At 39.0% G+C, this 15637-nt stretch overlaps 1 protein-coding gene across 1 annotated transcript in view; it reads left to right on the plus strand.

The window, feature by feature from the left end:
• The window catches only part of LOC119724144 (guanine nucleotide exchange factor DBS-like), a 92556-nt gene that overhangs the window by 10186 nt on the left and 66733 nt on the right, over nucleotides 1-15637 (plus strand). The window contains exon 2 of the mRNA XM_038195069.1: nucleotides 8111-8265. Within this exon, the coding sequence (XP_038050997.1) occupies nucleotides 8151-8265 (115 nt within the window). The 5' untranslated portion in view covers nucleotides 8111-8150. The remainder of the gene's footprint in view (nucleotides 1-8110; nucleotides 8266-15637) is intronic.

Raw genomic sequence — 15637 nt, forward strand, 5'->3', positions numbered from 1 at the left:
ATAAACACTCTGAACATCTCCATTGCGAGAGTCAGATTCCTCCATTACCCAGAAATTCCTCTAATTGCTTCTCCTGAACATTTTGCTATTAGAAGTGAGTTTATTTATAGACAGAACAGCTGGTCTGATTTGGACGCCGAAAACCAGTGATGACATTTCGGAATGCTTGATTAAACGCAGCTTTAATAGAGACATGTACAATGTAGGATCATTTGCATTTATCCCAAAGGTACAACCTAACAAGTTATAGTACTAAACACCCCGTGAAATTATTCCACCTGGCTTGATGTCATTTCGAAGAAATCAAGAAATGTAGGTGATTTCCAACGATGGGTCAGTTGACTGATTTTTGGAAATGAAGAGTTCTATTGGCAAAATCTTGTTTCATCATGAGCAAAAGCAACAAAAGTTCTCAAAATCTGAAGATGGGTGCTCAACAACCAACCTGATGAAGTTTTGGCTCTGTGAATGCTGTACGTTACGAGAAAACACTATTCTAGGATCTCGATTTCAATTCAAAAGTTGCGGTGTCATTTTTTGAATTGGGTCTGAAATCAGCCGGCATCCGAAACACGTTTTATTCAGCCAATTGCAGTTACCCGTACTAAGTACATGTACACAAATGTACGTGGTGTCACACACTGAATCGACGAATAATAGCAACTGCACGTGTGTCGTGTGAACGCTTGCACGCATCCATTCACGGATTCACGCAATTACAAACCAACAGCTAACGGAAATTTTCAAAAATGTGTCACTTGACTCATCTTTGGAAATGACCTTCTTTTAGTGTTTTTCTTCAAAATGACAGCATGCCAGAAGAAATAATTTCACAGGGAGTTTAGTGCCACTGTATCTTTAAACCAGGTAGACTTTTTAAACAATAATTTTGTCAGGCTTTTTAAACAATAATTTGTTCATGCTTTTTAAACAATAATTTAGCCAGTTACTTTTTAGATAACTGCAAATGATCTACACTTTACTCTACCTTTAAACAGATATTGACTGAAAAAAAAACCCAACTTAGTGTCAGCAAATATGAAAGCTGTCATTCTATTAACTATGATATATTGACGGGGATCTCATACATGTCAAAACTGAAAGTTGAAACCGAAACATCTATTTATTGCTTCATAAATACTTCTAATTGCTTGTTTGTTTTTGTATCTGATACTTAAAAGTCTTGCAGAGTTCAATTTGAAGAATAAATTGAGAAAAGTGTCAGCATTCAACAGTGCATACATGTACATTTGTGTGTCTTCATTTATTGGTATAATTTTGTTAGATTTGGAAGAAGACAAATATTTATGTCATTTTGGGCAACCCTTCTCTTTAGAATAAAAAAACCTATTTAAAAACTGCAGTCTGATTAAAAAAAGAAAGAAATTCATGTAACCCTTATGTCAGTGAGTTTGTTTGGTGATCAGATTACACGAATAAATTTACACAGTTAATCTTACATAATTCTGACTGGGCGACAATGTCTTTCGTATCACCATTACCATCACCATAGCAACCACACGTAGTTTTTACAATATAAAAAAGGGGAACAATAATTTAAATGTAGTGTTACGCAAATTCCACACCCCCAAGGATATTGCAACCAAAAAATAAAATTGTGACAAAATGCCGGTATCAAATTTCCATGGAAAGTATGAGATATAAAATTCACAAGAGAAATTTCTCCTTGGAATTTTATATCTCATAATGTGGACAAAACACAGCTGTTTTGGCTGGATTTTTTTTTTTTTTTACGTTACTGTGTCATATTGGAGTCCATATCTTTATTACCATCCGCCGTGAATATGCTGAAAATCCAGGCGAACTGTTCAATGTACATGTACGTACCCAGTTTCAATTCAGTTGGGAACTATACTGAAACCAATGGGCAATTCCATGGTTACTCACGTTACATTTTTGATGTACTTTTGAGTTTCCTTGGGCTGTAATTACCTTATTGAAAAGGTTTAATAACTGTTAATCCCCATGGTAGATAGAGTAGACCTACATGTAGACCTACCTACATTGTAAGCACCAAAGATGACATCCAGAAAAATGTGTTATGTATGATAAACAAGACGCACAAAATCGGTTACTTGCGTTACGAAAATGTAACATGAGTAACCGTGGAATTGCCCCAATGTACATGTACATTGTGTCACTGTACTATATAGTACCCTAAACCTGCCTGTTTCTCCTCGCAGTGCCCGCCCAAAACCGCCCGCGCACTCCTAGGTTTTACCTATTCCTCAGTGAGTCATGTAAAACAACGTAGTACAGTTACTACATTGTAATTTGTTGAAACCTTAACTCCCTAGCGTCTTTTACTCGGAACTGGACCACTTCCATCAAAATCCACCAATCACCGTGCATCCAATACAAAACTGTACATGGCGTAATGGAATCCACCACTGACGCACTGGTTGACATTCATGGACTTGCTACACATGGCTTTTGTCACAATAGCAGTACAGGAAGCTAGGCAAAATCAATCGGATTCCCATATCACTGTTTCAGGCCATTAGGCCCAAGTCCATCATACTCCATCAAATAGTCACGCTAGGCCTTCTGGACCAAGTCCCCCAAATCCAGCAAAATGGGGGGATGGTTTTCGATGGAGTTGGGGTAGTTACGGTAGGGTTAATCAATCTACATAAAGTTTATGACACATCGTTGCCCTTTAAATCATAAGTTATTCCTTGAGTTAAGCATATATCGGTGACGTACATCTACCTGCACGTGGGCCTAACGTGTAGTCGTCAGAACGTCTGATGATAATTTTTGTCTCCCTACGGCTGGCACGGCAAGCTACACATGAGATTAAGAACAGTATGTAGTACATGTTTGTACCATTTGACAGATCGCTGCGCCGTACGCACATGTGTACACGTCTGGATTCATTAACTAAGCGGCTATGTACATGTACAGCGCTGATGAGAACGGTTTCTTTTACAGTTTAGGTGTGTATATTTTGACAATTCCTATTTATAAGATTCATCTTATTTCTTAGTTTTGTGAACTTGTGTTTTAGTCTTTTGCAAAAATTGAAATTCTGCGCATAATCTAAGACGTATGTTTGATGCTCAATATGCTCTGTCTTGACTTACAAATAAATTTAATTTTAAGCAGTTTTGGCCCAAATTACTTCAATTTCTTCACTTGGAAATCCACTGATAAAAATGGATTCTTTATTTCTAAATTACATATTGGTGGACATTTTTGGGTAATTCTTACTTGTGCAGTATGATGCATGCAGATTCATCTTATTTGTTTTTGCAAACGGGTCATTTAGTTTTTTAAAAAAATGAAAGTCTCTGTTATTCAATATGTTTTGAATGAAAAACAAATTTACTTCAGTCTAAGCATTTTTATCCAAAACAAATTTTTCTTGGGAAATTTAGTGGAACAAATTTAGAATGACGTGTAATTTTCTGATGTTAAGTTTCTGCTTTTCGTCATTCAATCATGTTCATTCATGTGGCATATCCTATGACAAACATGAGTCATCGAAAATGTTCATCAGTATGCATTGTACATTGCAAACTACATCAACATGTGGCTAAATAGGGGCGAACAATTGCGAGCAATTTTTAAAAGCAATCTTGTACGCATGTATGTTTATAACCTTTAAAAAAAAAATTACGGTACATTGATGAAGAGGGGCCAAGGGCGGATCCAGGGGGGGGCCAAAGGGGGCCATGGCCCCCCCCCAAAACGAAACCATTTTTTTTTTTTTTTATGTGACATCGCAAAAAAGGCAGGCAATGAGTACACCACCATCTTTTCCTCAAAAAAAATTGGTTAAAGTGGTCAGAAATTGCCTCAGATTGCACCACAGAGCATCTAGAATCCAAAAAATTTTTGGACCCACTTTTTTGGAGGACCAAATTTTTTTTGGCCCCCCAAAAAAATTGTGTTCTGGATCCGCCCTTGAGAGGGGCACTGTCTGATGTAGTCACCATGCATGTTTTGTTTCATTATGAGTAAGAAAGGGAAGCCATATTTTACTTCATGTATTAAAATTGTCGGTGAACCCGTTTCCAATCTTGGATCAGTGCCAATTTTTAAGGAAGCTCAGATTGCAATATGTTTTCCAACAGTTACCTTAAAGGTAGGTACATTGTAAGATCAATTACTTTTTGTGCCCTTTTTCATTTGAAGCAACAACATTGTTCAAAATGTTAATAATTAGAGTCCATAAAAACTAAACCAGTTTGAAGATTCAGCTCGGTCGGGCTACTACATGTATAGGCCTACATTTTAAGAAAACAGAGGAAACATTATTGGGTCTCATTTATATCTGGATTCCTTTGCTAATGCATGCCAAAAAGTGTGCCAGCGGACACACTTTTTTAAAAACCACCTTCAATGATTGTTTTCTTCCGAATGATACCATTTCAGATGGAATAATTCACAGGTTATTTGGTACCAGTCCTATCTTCATTTTGAGCAAGGATTTTCTCATTACATGTACATACAAACTACATGTAAGTTGATAGGTTTATAGCCAGGTAATATATTTATATTTACGTGCCTTTATAAAGGCATTAAGTTCATACATGTGTACACTTTCACAGATACTTACACGTATTACTATTACATGTATATCTATTTTTATTTTTTTAATCCTTCGACGACGTATGTTTTATACATCAACAGAGGGAAAAAATGCAATATGAAAGTTTCATCTCCCTGAAGCAAATGCCATCTTATAAAAACTAAATACTATTTTTCCCCCCAATTTTGCCAAAGTTAATCAGTTTAGCCCTAATTAAAGACATAGTCCATCATTTGTAATTTGTGCATTTTGTTCGTTTGAAGCAACAAAAGTGTTCAAAATCTAATGAAGGATACTGAACAACTATAACCTGATGAAGTTTCAGCTCAGCTTCAGCTGTGAATTCCGAGAAAAACAGCATTCTAGGATCTCAGTTTCAAATCAAAAGTTGCTAAATCATGTTTTGAATTGTTTTGAATTGCAGCTTTACGCGATGTCGCACACTGATCCGACGAATTATAGCAACCGCGCGCGCCTTTGCGTCGTGCCAATGCTTGCACGCGCTGCGCCGAATAACAAAACGAACTACTAACTTAAATTTTCCTACGGTGCTTCTTAAGCACTTAAGACGCATGCACCGTTGGAAATGCCTTCTTTCGTTGATTTCTTCAAAATGAGAGCTTGCCAGAAAGAATAATTTCACAGGGAGTTTAGTCCCCTTACTATCTTTCAACCAGTATGTTTTTCAACAATAATTACGCCAGTTACTTTTTTGGATAGCTGCAAATGATGGACTCCGGCTTTAAGTCAAGGCATGTACAGTACATGTAACGGTACACATTATGTACATGTACACTTGCCCAGTTTGACCATAATCTGTTGTACTGCGCATTGTGTACCTGTACTTTTGCAAGGACAACCGTTTGACACATTCCAGCTGTCCAGTGGTTGACCGAGATAAGTTTAACCATTTAATTTCCTGTTTCGACTGGTCATTGATAATTGACCGTTCGTCATGGTAATAATAATCTGCATAATGGTCATCCAAGGGTCATTTGGACCTTGGCATTAAGACAGAAATGTCAAATTAGGAAAAAAATGTTATGGTTGCAGTACTACCGGTATGAATGGGAATACGTGTAAATATGTGCTTGGCCATTAATCGTAGATAATGTCCAAAGCTTTCAATTAGCAGTCTCCTGAAGATGACTAGAGCAGGCTAGTCGAAACGTTGAGACCAGAGACAAGTTCGTTTAGAACTTACAGCAGGACTGTTCTTATCAGAACAAAAAACTACCGTACTTAGCAAAGTTGATAATAAGCAGGACAAGTTCTTTTCAGAACTAATATCTTCTAAGCAGTAGTTATTACCACATGGTGTTACCGCAAACCGAAACGATGCTTTCAATTATCCACGACCAGACTCCTAGACGGTTTAAACGTACTTGTTTAAAACCAACCAAGCACATATTAATTCCCTTATTTAGGCTACCGACCAATTCTTACGTTTGTTTTGACATTATTACCTGAAACACAGCATTTATTTATTTAGATTTTAAGCAGTTTTGTTGCTTCAAACGAAAAAAATGCACAAATGACAATTGATCTACCCTACTGTACCTTTAAAAAAATAATATCATCTTTGACTGTACAGAGTGTTTAAACTTACTTGTTTAAAACCAACCAAACACAAATTTATTCCCTTATTTAGGCTACCGACCAATTCTTACTTAAGTTTTGGCATTGTAACCTGAAACACGTAAAGCGTTTATTTATTTAGATTTTGAGCACTTTTATTGCTTCAAACGAAAAAAAAATGCACAAATGACAATTGATCTACCCTGCTGTACCTTTAAAAAAATAATATCATCTTTGACTGTACAAAGTGTGTAATAGTCTGAGCCGTTGTCCAAATTACTTGGCTGTGGCGTACAGTTACACATGCGTCTATGAAGCCACTTCCCATAGACACGTGTGCTACCAACAGCCGTAGCCATAAGCAATTCGCATGTAGCCTGACGCTCTATAGCCTTCATACACCATTGATCATTCAATTCATTTAATAACGCTGCCTCAGATTCCTGACGCCAGACTACTTTTCAGTATTATTGTAAGATCTGTAAATCCATTGATCTCTAGCTCAAGGTGCTATCATGGTCACTGGAGAGATCAGATTCTTCTAGATTTGCCTCTGGCCCGATTAGAAAAATATTAATGTCAGTGGCAGTTAGGCCTGCTCTTTGAGATTCGATCATCATTATTCTGTCTGCATCAAGCAAGGACTACGTTGGACTGTTCAAATCTAAGATGAAAAATGGTTATATCTTTAGTCTGAACATGCTGAAGAAGAACAAAATATAAAACATGAAGGGGAATGATGTACCGGTACTTTTATTTTGGGATTCCTTTTATTTTCTTCAAAGAACATCTTTTCACAATTGGGCCACAACATAAACATGATATGTTTCCATAATATCAAAGTAGTTTTTTTGTAGAATGCCATTGGTGTTTCCATCAGATTCAGAGTGAAGCTGCCGGTGGATCTACCACATGTAGTTATTTTAGGCATTTTTTGCAATCTTGAAGCTTCACAGACTTTTATCAATGTGTACTGAAAGTAAAAACCTAGGTCAGAATCCATAAGCCCGGTTCATACTCAGTGCGAAAGCAAAAGCGAACGCGAATTTGTGATGACATGGCAAGTATTTGAGCTGCGAATTCGCAAAAGTTGAATACATTTCAACTGGGACGAATTTCTCAGGGAATGTTTCATGACGTCAACTTCGCTTTGCATTCGCTTTCGCATGAAGTATGAACTGGGATTAACGTCTGTAACAGTCATATTCACAGGCTTATCTCATTATTAATTCAGCTGACACTCCATGTATCGTACATTAATCATGTCATAAAAATTTCCTTTAAGGCCTTAGCTAGAGTTTAACCAAATACTAAAAAAATGAAAGTACAGGAAACGCAACTTCAACTTATATGTAGATAGATGCAGCATCTGGCACAGACAGCTTTTGACCTTGTGATGACGGTAGTTCTTGGAATATTTCAATTAAAAATTGTGGGTTTGTGTGATATACGTGCAGTACAATGTAGAAATATTGCCAGTCTGGTGTACGGTTGAATGGCCAGGAGTTTTAGTGGCGTTTTGCACTGTACAATTACACAGAAATTGTAGCCACATGTACACATCCTGGCTAAGTTGCGGTTAACTAACATGGGAAATGCTTTGCTTGCGTGGTTATCATGGTTATTATTGAGGGAGCTGGGTGCGAGGTCATTGCCCCTTACACCCAATGCTGGGTTCAGTTGTTAACCGGTAAGCTCTTGCACTTCATCACACTACATCATTGTATTACATCATTGATAAATGCATAAAACCTATTGCTGGGGCAGTTTGGGGCGATTAATAGGCAGTGACAGGCAGGGCGCCTGTAGTGAGTTAACTTGTCCACAACATGTCCCAGATATATTGCTCTTGATTTTTGCAAAATCGCATGCTTCAAGTATTCACATTTTTTGTCCGTGTTGAAGATTGATTGCTTTTGCTTCTTATGTGCCCAGCTCTCTGCAGTACCCCCGCTTGTTTTGTAATTCCCCCAGATTATCTCGGGCTTACCCATGGGTCCCTAGCCCTACCGAGATGGCGGCACTAATCGCTTGGAGTTTGCACACTGGTCAAGAACTTGTCCGATTCTCTGTGGGCAACGACAACGCCCTTCAGAACTTTTTAGCGTCCCGCCAGTCCCGTTTACCATGTAGGTATCTCTCTTGTGCTTTTCTCAGCCTTGTGACAGCATGCTGTTAACTAACGCTTTTGACTACTAACTGAGTTTTGCGTGGAGTGATCAAAGGTCTTTTCACACTGTTGTCTTGCTTACCCAGGTCCCCGGGTTGAAATTAACATGGGTCCTTGGTACACACTAACTGAGTTCCATCGAACATGGGTACTTGTAGGCCAAGGAGTAATGTTCACACTTACACCGATGTGTCCACGGGTCGGCTGTAGATTTTTTTAAATTTTCTATCTAGGTAGAGCCTCTCAACCACTGATCTCTATAGACTGGAAAACAGATATCCATAAACGAGTCACAGGCTTGAATTTACTTTTTGACCAGTTCGGCCCCCGGTCTTTCAAACGTTATACGCATGCATACATTGCACGCTGTATCATGAGTTGACGCGCATTTTGATCACGTACACGTATTGTGATATGACCTAAAAAGGACAACATTTCTGTCGTGATTAGATTTCCAAACGTTGCAAAAGTGAACTACGGCATTCAGAAGTAAACAACGCCGTTTGACAAATTTTGAACCGTGGTCAGTGGTGGTGGTCAAACTCAGGCCGTGAACCACAATGTTACAAGAGTGAATCATGCAGCCTGTAAAGATGGCAGGGTGTCCTTAATAGATCACCAGCCGGTCTCTCCAATATGGCTTCAAATAGCGTTCTTCTGCGGCTTTCTGTACGCTTTCCAGTCTTTATAGAGATCAGTGATCTCAACCCTGGTCGGGACCAGACCCTGGTCGGGACCAGGGTTTGATTTACCGCCAGACCCGTGTGGACGCCGTGTTGGATTCTTGCCAGTGTGAACGGGATTCCTGCAGAGCCTTGTCTGACCCGGGGCCTACTTGGAGATCTTTGGATAGTGTGTAAGGCCTTTAATAGAAAAGTCATGCACTAACATCAAGCACTGATTAGCTATTGAATTAATCAAGATATACTAGTATACTAATGTTTCTTCACCGGAGGTGCAAAATTGCAAAGAAACTGTTTGGAGTTCTGCCGTGAAGAGGGGGGGGGGGGGGGAGGCTGCAGAAGAAGTTGTTTTATAAGCATGATCATGATAACATAACCAGTTGAATGTAATAAGGGAGTTCAGTATATTCCAACTGCATGCATGCATGCACATCAAGATTTGTGGATTTTTCCTTTGGGATGAAAACGTCATCGTATGCGTGCAAAAGCACAGCGGGATGCCAGCAAAACTGAATGGATCACCATGATCGGAAGTATAACATTTTGCAAAACACCTTTGGACAGCGAAGTCTTTTTAGGTGTCTTGTGTGTCGAAACTTTTGTGCGAACAAAAGTTCCGTCTCCTTTCGATTGCACGAAAAATCGCACAGAACACAGATTTGGTTACCACGTCCCCCATAGCATTGTGTGCATTTATCTGCTACGGTTATCCCGAAAAATAATTGTCGAATCTTGCTGTTTACCAGACTATTTTGGAATACCGAACTGGCTTATTGACACAGTTATTTACTGCATTGTGATACTTGGGGAAAAACTAGTAAATTTTTACTCTTCATTTTAACTGAAGGTCTAGTTAACGCAATATTTTTTTTTGCAATTTGCAGACATGTTGACCTCTATATATACACAGACTCATTAAAATGCATGACAAAGCACAATGCACAAGTCAGATTAACTCATGCATGCCTATACCAAGTGTCAGATACTAAATATATATATACAAGGTTAACTCATGCATAACAACTATATAAATTCATACATCCAAAAAAGTGTATTGATACGATATCTGTATACATGTATCCTAACATATAATTGCAAGTAACTATACATGTACATATGTTATGATTCCTTGGTAATTTAATCCTATTGTCTTGTCTTCTCTTAAAAGATAGGATACCGGTAGATCATTGTCATTTGTGCATTTTTTTCGTTTGATCCAACAAAAGTGCTCAAAATCTAAAGACGTGTCACGTGTGCTTAAAGGGAATATACAACATTTGCAAACATCGAAAAATAAAACTACCAAGTTTTTACAAAATACCTTACTAGGATGTTGGTAAATGACAGTCTAAAGCATCCTGTAAAATTATGGCACCTGGTGTCAAGTCATTTTCAAGAAAATGGTATTTTTGTACACATTTCCAACGGTGGTCGGCCGACCACCGTTGGAAAAACCTAACTATTTTTCAACTACTGCTCCAAATTGACAAATTTTTTTTCAGTCCAAATTTTGTTTGCTATTGGTTACATGTTCATGAACAGGTGCAGGCCAGCTAGACTGGTTCCCTTACCTTACAATTTTCCGACACCTATAAATTGATCTATTTTATCTTTAGTGAGGTCAGGGAACCAGACTACTTAAACAATTTTGTTTTTCTTGGATTTTTAAGCATTTTCGAACACAAAACTTCAAACATGTCAGTTAAACAATATTTGATCTATTATACTAACCCCTCAAATACATGTAGTTCATTTCTGAAAATTACAGCAAAAGCCAATGATGTACAATGTACATTCCCTTTAACAACTAACCTGATGAAGTTTTAGCTCTGTGAATGCTGTACGGTACATAGCATTCTCCGAGAAAACAATATTCTAGGATCTCGATTTCAATTCAAAAGTTGCCGAGTCATACTTTGAATTGTTCCCGAACTCAGCATCCGGAACCATATTGATGTCATACAAAGAGTGTTTAATCAATTGTTACTCCACTATGCATCATAATATAAACTCATTTGCAAAATGGCGACAAATTATTTTTTTCTATTCTTCTCTCTCAAATACATCAGTTGTCAGATAATTATTGTATAATTTTGACATGACTGATATGGATCATTCTTTCAAATTGGGGTCCAATTTTACCCTGTCCCTGTTACATGTACATCTGACATCTATGATTTTATAATTCTGATGCACTAGCTCCTTAATGAAGTCATCCTCCAAGAGTGATTATGAATAGCAAACTACCTACCCAACAAACATAAACAATTCTTTGAAGTAATTTTTAACCCTAACTCCCTAGGCCTTTTTGCTAGGATGTAGCTTCAATCCTGCAAAATCCTCCAATTGGCCTCATGGAAAAATAGCATACACGTATAGCCTCAATCCTGCAAATTCCTCCGTTGTTTCTTGAATATGGTCCATGGAGGGGTGCCCACTGCCTAAATCCTGCAAAATCCTCCGGCTATGACTGTCAATAGGCTGAGGCAGAGGCAGTGACATCCTGGAGCAGTGCGGAGGATAAATGTATAATCAAGGACTAAATTTATGCACGGCTGAGCATAAACAACACAAGGTCCGGCCCAAGACCTTGACACAGTGCTTACTCCGAAATCAGCAATGCACTTTGGCCATGTAACCTCAATCCTGCAAATTCCTCCAATTTGCAAAAAGGATTTTGGAGGATTCAGGGCGGTAAGTTAATGATACATGTACTTGAATGGTAAATTACAAAGTACCAAGGTAACAGGTACATGTACAGGAAAAATGCCACTTCACTGTTTTGACCCTAAATTCCGGCCCTGTGTATAAATGTCAAAAAGGGGAGTTTATAATACACACAGTGAATACAATGTATAAACAATGTATACAAAATGTATACAATGTATACATAATGTATACACAGCACACATTCACAGTTTTTAGGTCAGATGGTTCAATACTACAGACAGACACACCTACGCCGTTGTGTCATCGTTCGGCCACACCATCTGTTCCCATGAACAGCAGCAAGCGTAAACAGGACTGAACATGTAATTCACAATTAAAGAATTGCAGTGATATGCCTACAGCTCGGTATAGATACAGAGGCTGTGAGATTTTACACAAAAAATGGGGCTCGCTTTGATTGTAAAACCAGTAGCGCCAGCTGGTTCATAATTACGATGGTGTCGTTACAGATGGGTTTATACAATTCTCTCACAAAATGAATGGAGGTACCGGTATGTATTCCTTTTTAATGTTGAACTTTTGCCAACACACCCGCTCCCCCCCCCCCCCCCCCCTCCACATCCCCTACCCCCCGGTGGTTTGGATTAGAGCTGGACTCAGAGCCCACAAAAATTCCATTCAAGTGATTCATAACGGCTATTCACTGGAAATCTGTTCATGCATCTTCGGTACTCGATTGGCTGGATTGAGCCCATTTGTTGTCACTACAGGGTAACCCTATAAGATAGCACTGCCCAGATCACAAGTGGCACACTTTTTAAAACCACCTTCGGTGATTGTTCTCTTTTGAACGAAAACCTTTTTGGGCAGAATAATTTCACAGAGTATTGGTTACCGCCCTACCGGTATGTCACGTTGAGCAAGGGTTTTCTCATTTTAAAAAGTTGGTAATTTATATGGCCTATGTGCCTTTTATAGCATAAAATTACATATAAATGCCAGTGTACACATGTACATGTATGTGAAACTCAGAAATTTGCAAAACACAATGTACATTAAACCACCCACGGGCGTTGTGTAATGTACAATGTGGCAATCACATTGAAAAGAATTCCTATTGCATTCGACAGCGTAAAATTTTACAGTTCATAGAACTCATAACATTGAATGGAGGGCGAGCTAAGCTGCATGCAACCCACAGAACTTGAGGTCAAAGGATCAGGGTTTTTAGGATTTTTTTCACACAAGGAATAATCCCCAGTTTTATAAATTTACAATAAATGTACTGTGTACATGTGTATAGTAACTACATGTATAGTTCACATGTAATTGAACTTCCTATCACCGGAATAGACATTTGCATTGGGTATATCAATACTGTAGGCCATAAATTTCAAGGTCAGTTTCAAATTTAATAGTGGAGTACGTGTACCGGTAGCTGTTCAATGACAGTTCTGTCATTTGCATTGCACAGGTCAAATTGCAGTCCCTGTCAATTGTATAGACCATTATCATGTTGCGGCCATCTTGATTTTTTCCCATTCAAATCAACGTAACCAAAGCGAGGCTGGAAGGAAAAATAGTCTGGTTCCTTTGTGCACAAAAACCATTATCATTCAGTACTGTTATTGGTTACAGGGAACATGACTGAAATGGTGGCAGCATGATAAAGGTCTGTTGCGGACGAGTATTCACGTGCTGGTCCCAGAGGGCCAGCCTAAGTGTCCTCTTGGCACATACTAACTGGCTGACTGACTGTTACTTGTGAGCTGGGCAGTGCTATTGTATAGGATTACCCTGTAACACCAATGAATGGGCTAAAGCCGGGCTATTGTGTAATAGATAGGGCCATGCATCGGAACAGGATACCCGAGTACCGGCTGTTGATGTCAGGAACCGGTTCCAGATTATGGGATCGGGTACCTGTAACCAACTTTACAAATTATAACTAAGTAACTTCTCAGACAGTGAAGAAGAACGGTGTTGAATGTCGTTTGTGGGAAAGTTTCAGAATGAAGACCAGGCTATATTATTATATTTCTGGTAATGAAACCAAGAATTCATCAAAAGCGCACTGGAGCTCGCAAGCCTGAAGAAACCTGTAGAGAGAAGACAATGAGAAGAAATGACAGTTTTAGAGGTGGGAGGAAAACCCCAGAAGAATATTCTGGGGGAAACCCACGGAATCAGGTAGGGACTGAAAACCCAATCCACATGTTGGCCCAGGCGGGATTCGAACCCGGGTCACAGCGGTGGAAGGCGAGGAAAGTACCGCTACGCCAACCTGACTCCCCAAATATAGGAAAACAACACATATTTCATGTTTATGACGGTCGTGAAAGTAAGGCTCACACTGGCTCACACACTACATGTAGCTCACTGTACACACTTGTATCTTGCTGTATTGACGCACCGACTATATTATCGTGTGAACCTTTATGAACAATCTGTACAGCAACATCAGAGATTTGAATTTTGGGTTGGGTTTCTTTAACGGGTAACCGTGTTTTTTTTGTAATCGGGTACCCGGTTCCGTACTACCCGTAAATGCACAACTCTAGTGAAAGAGAAGTTTGCATGAAAAAAATTCTAGTGAATAGCCTTTCTGAATCAGTTGAATAGAATTTTGCGCTCTGTGGGACCGGCTTTACTAAGGCTTGCCTTATCTTGTTAAAGCTAGAGTCCATCATTTGCAGCCATCCGAAAAAGTAACTGGCATAATTATTGTTGAAAAACATACTGGTTGAAAGATAGTAAGGGAACTAAACTCCCTGTGAAATTATTCTTTCTGGCAAGCTGTCATTTTGAAGTAATCAACGAAAGAAGGCCTTTCCAACGGTGCGTCTTAAAGACGCACCGTAGAAAAATTTAAATTAGTAGTTCGTTTTGTTATTCAGCGCAGCGCGCACAAGCATTGGCACGACGCACAGGCGCGCGCGGTTGCTATAATTCGTCGGATCAGTGCGCGACATCACGTATAGCTGCAATCAAAACAATTCAAAACATGATTCAGCAACTTTTGATTTGAAATTGAGATTCTAGAATGCTGTTTTTCTCGGAATATGCAGCTGAAGCTGAGCTGAAACTTCATCAGGTTAGTTGTTCAGTATCCTTCATTAGATTTTGAACACTTTTGTTGCTTCAAACGAACAAAATGCACAAATTACAAATGATGGACTATATAGTTCAGGTACATGTACACATACCATATGTGCTGATGCATACTACATGTACACGTAATACCTGATCAACAATTAAACCGCACGTACTAACTCTAACTGTCACAAGGGAAGTTCAACCTACATTGTATCGTGCAGTTGTTTTCAGGTTTGTAGCAACTTCCTTCCGGAGTTTCCCTTTTTGTTTCACTGCGGCCTTACCTTAACATATATGACCACAGGAAAGGAGCCACCACTGAATCCTACTGTCTGTCGATAACGGTAGCCTGTATTGTTTACGTCAGGCAAGGCCTAACCCACTCAAATCCGAAACTATGTTTGGTCTTTAAAAAATCTGTCGTCTCATTATTGAGGAGTGTTTTCGCTTTCCAAACCCATGTCTACCACACCACTGAAAATAACCCTACCGCGGGTGCGTAATAAAGAAAACAGGCAACATTTATTTATAAGGAAGTCGTCATGTTCGGGGCGATTATAAGCTTTAAACAGCTTGCTTGTGCTGACGGCTCGGAGATTATAAATCATTGATTCGCCAGACCCAGGAATTCTTGACTGTCACCTTGTTTGTAACTCCCGTGGGATGAATGAGCTTACGTCACCACCAGAGAAAACCTCAGGAATACATGGAATTGTTTGCGCCTGTTTGACTGATTTCTGGACATCTGCAAAAGTGAAATAGTCTCTGGATTCCATGTGGTTGTGCCATCTCCACGGAATATTCTTAACACATATTCTTCTGTTATCGTCTGATACCGTTTATCTTTCTGATTCGTCAACTTTTTTTTTTTCGCTTGAGTGT

The sequence above is a fragment of the Patiria miniata genome, unplaced genomic scaffold (genome assembly GCF_015706575.1).
Source record: "Patiria miniata isolate m_02_andy unplaced genomic scaffold, ASM1570657v1 HiC_scaffold_18, whole genome shotgun sequence".
NCBI classification, from domain to species: Eukaryota; Metazoa; Echinodermata; class Asteroidea; order Valvatida; family Asterinidae; genus Patiria; species Patiria miniata.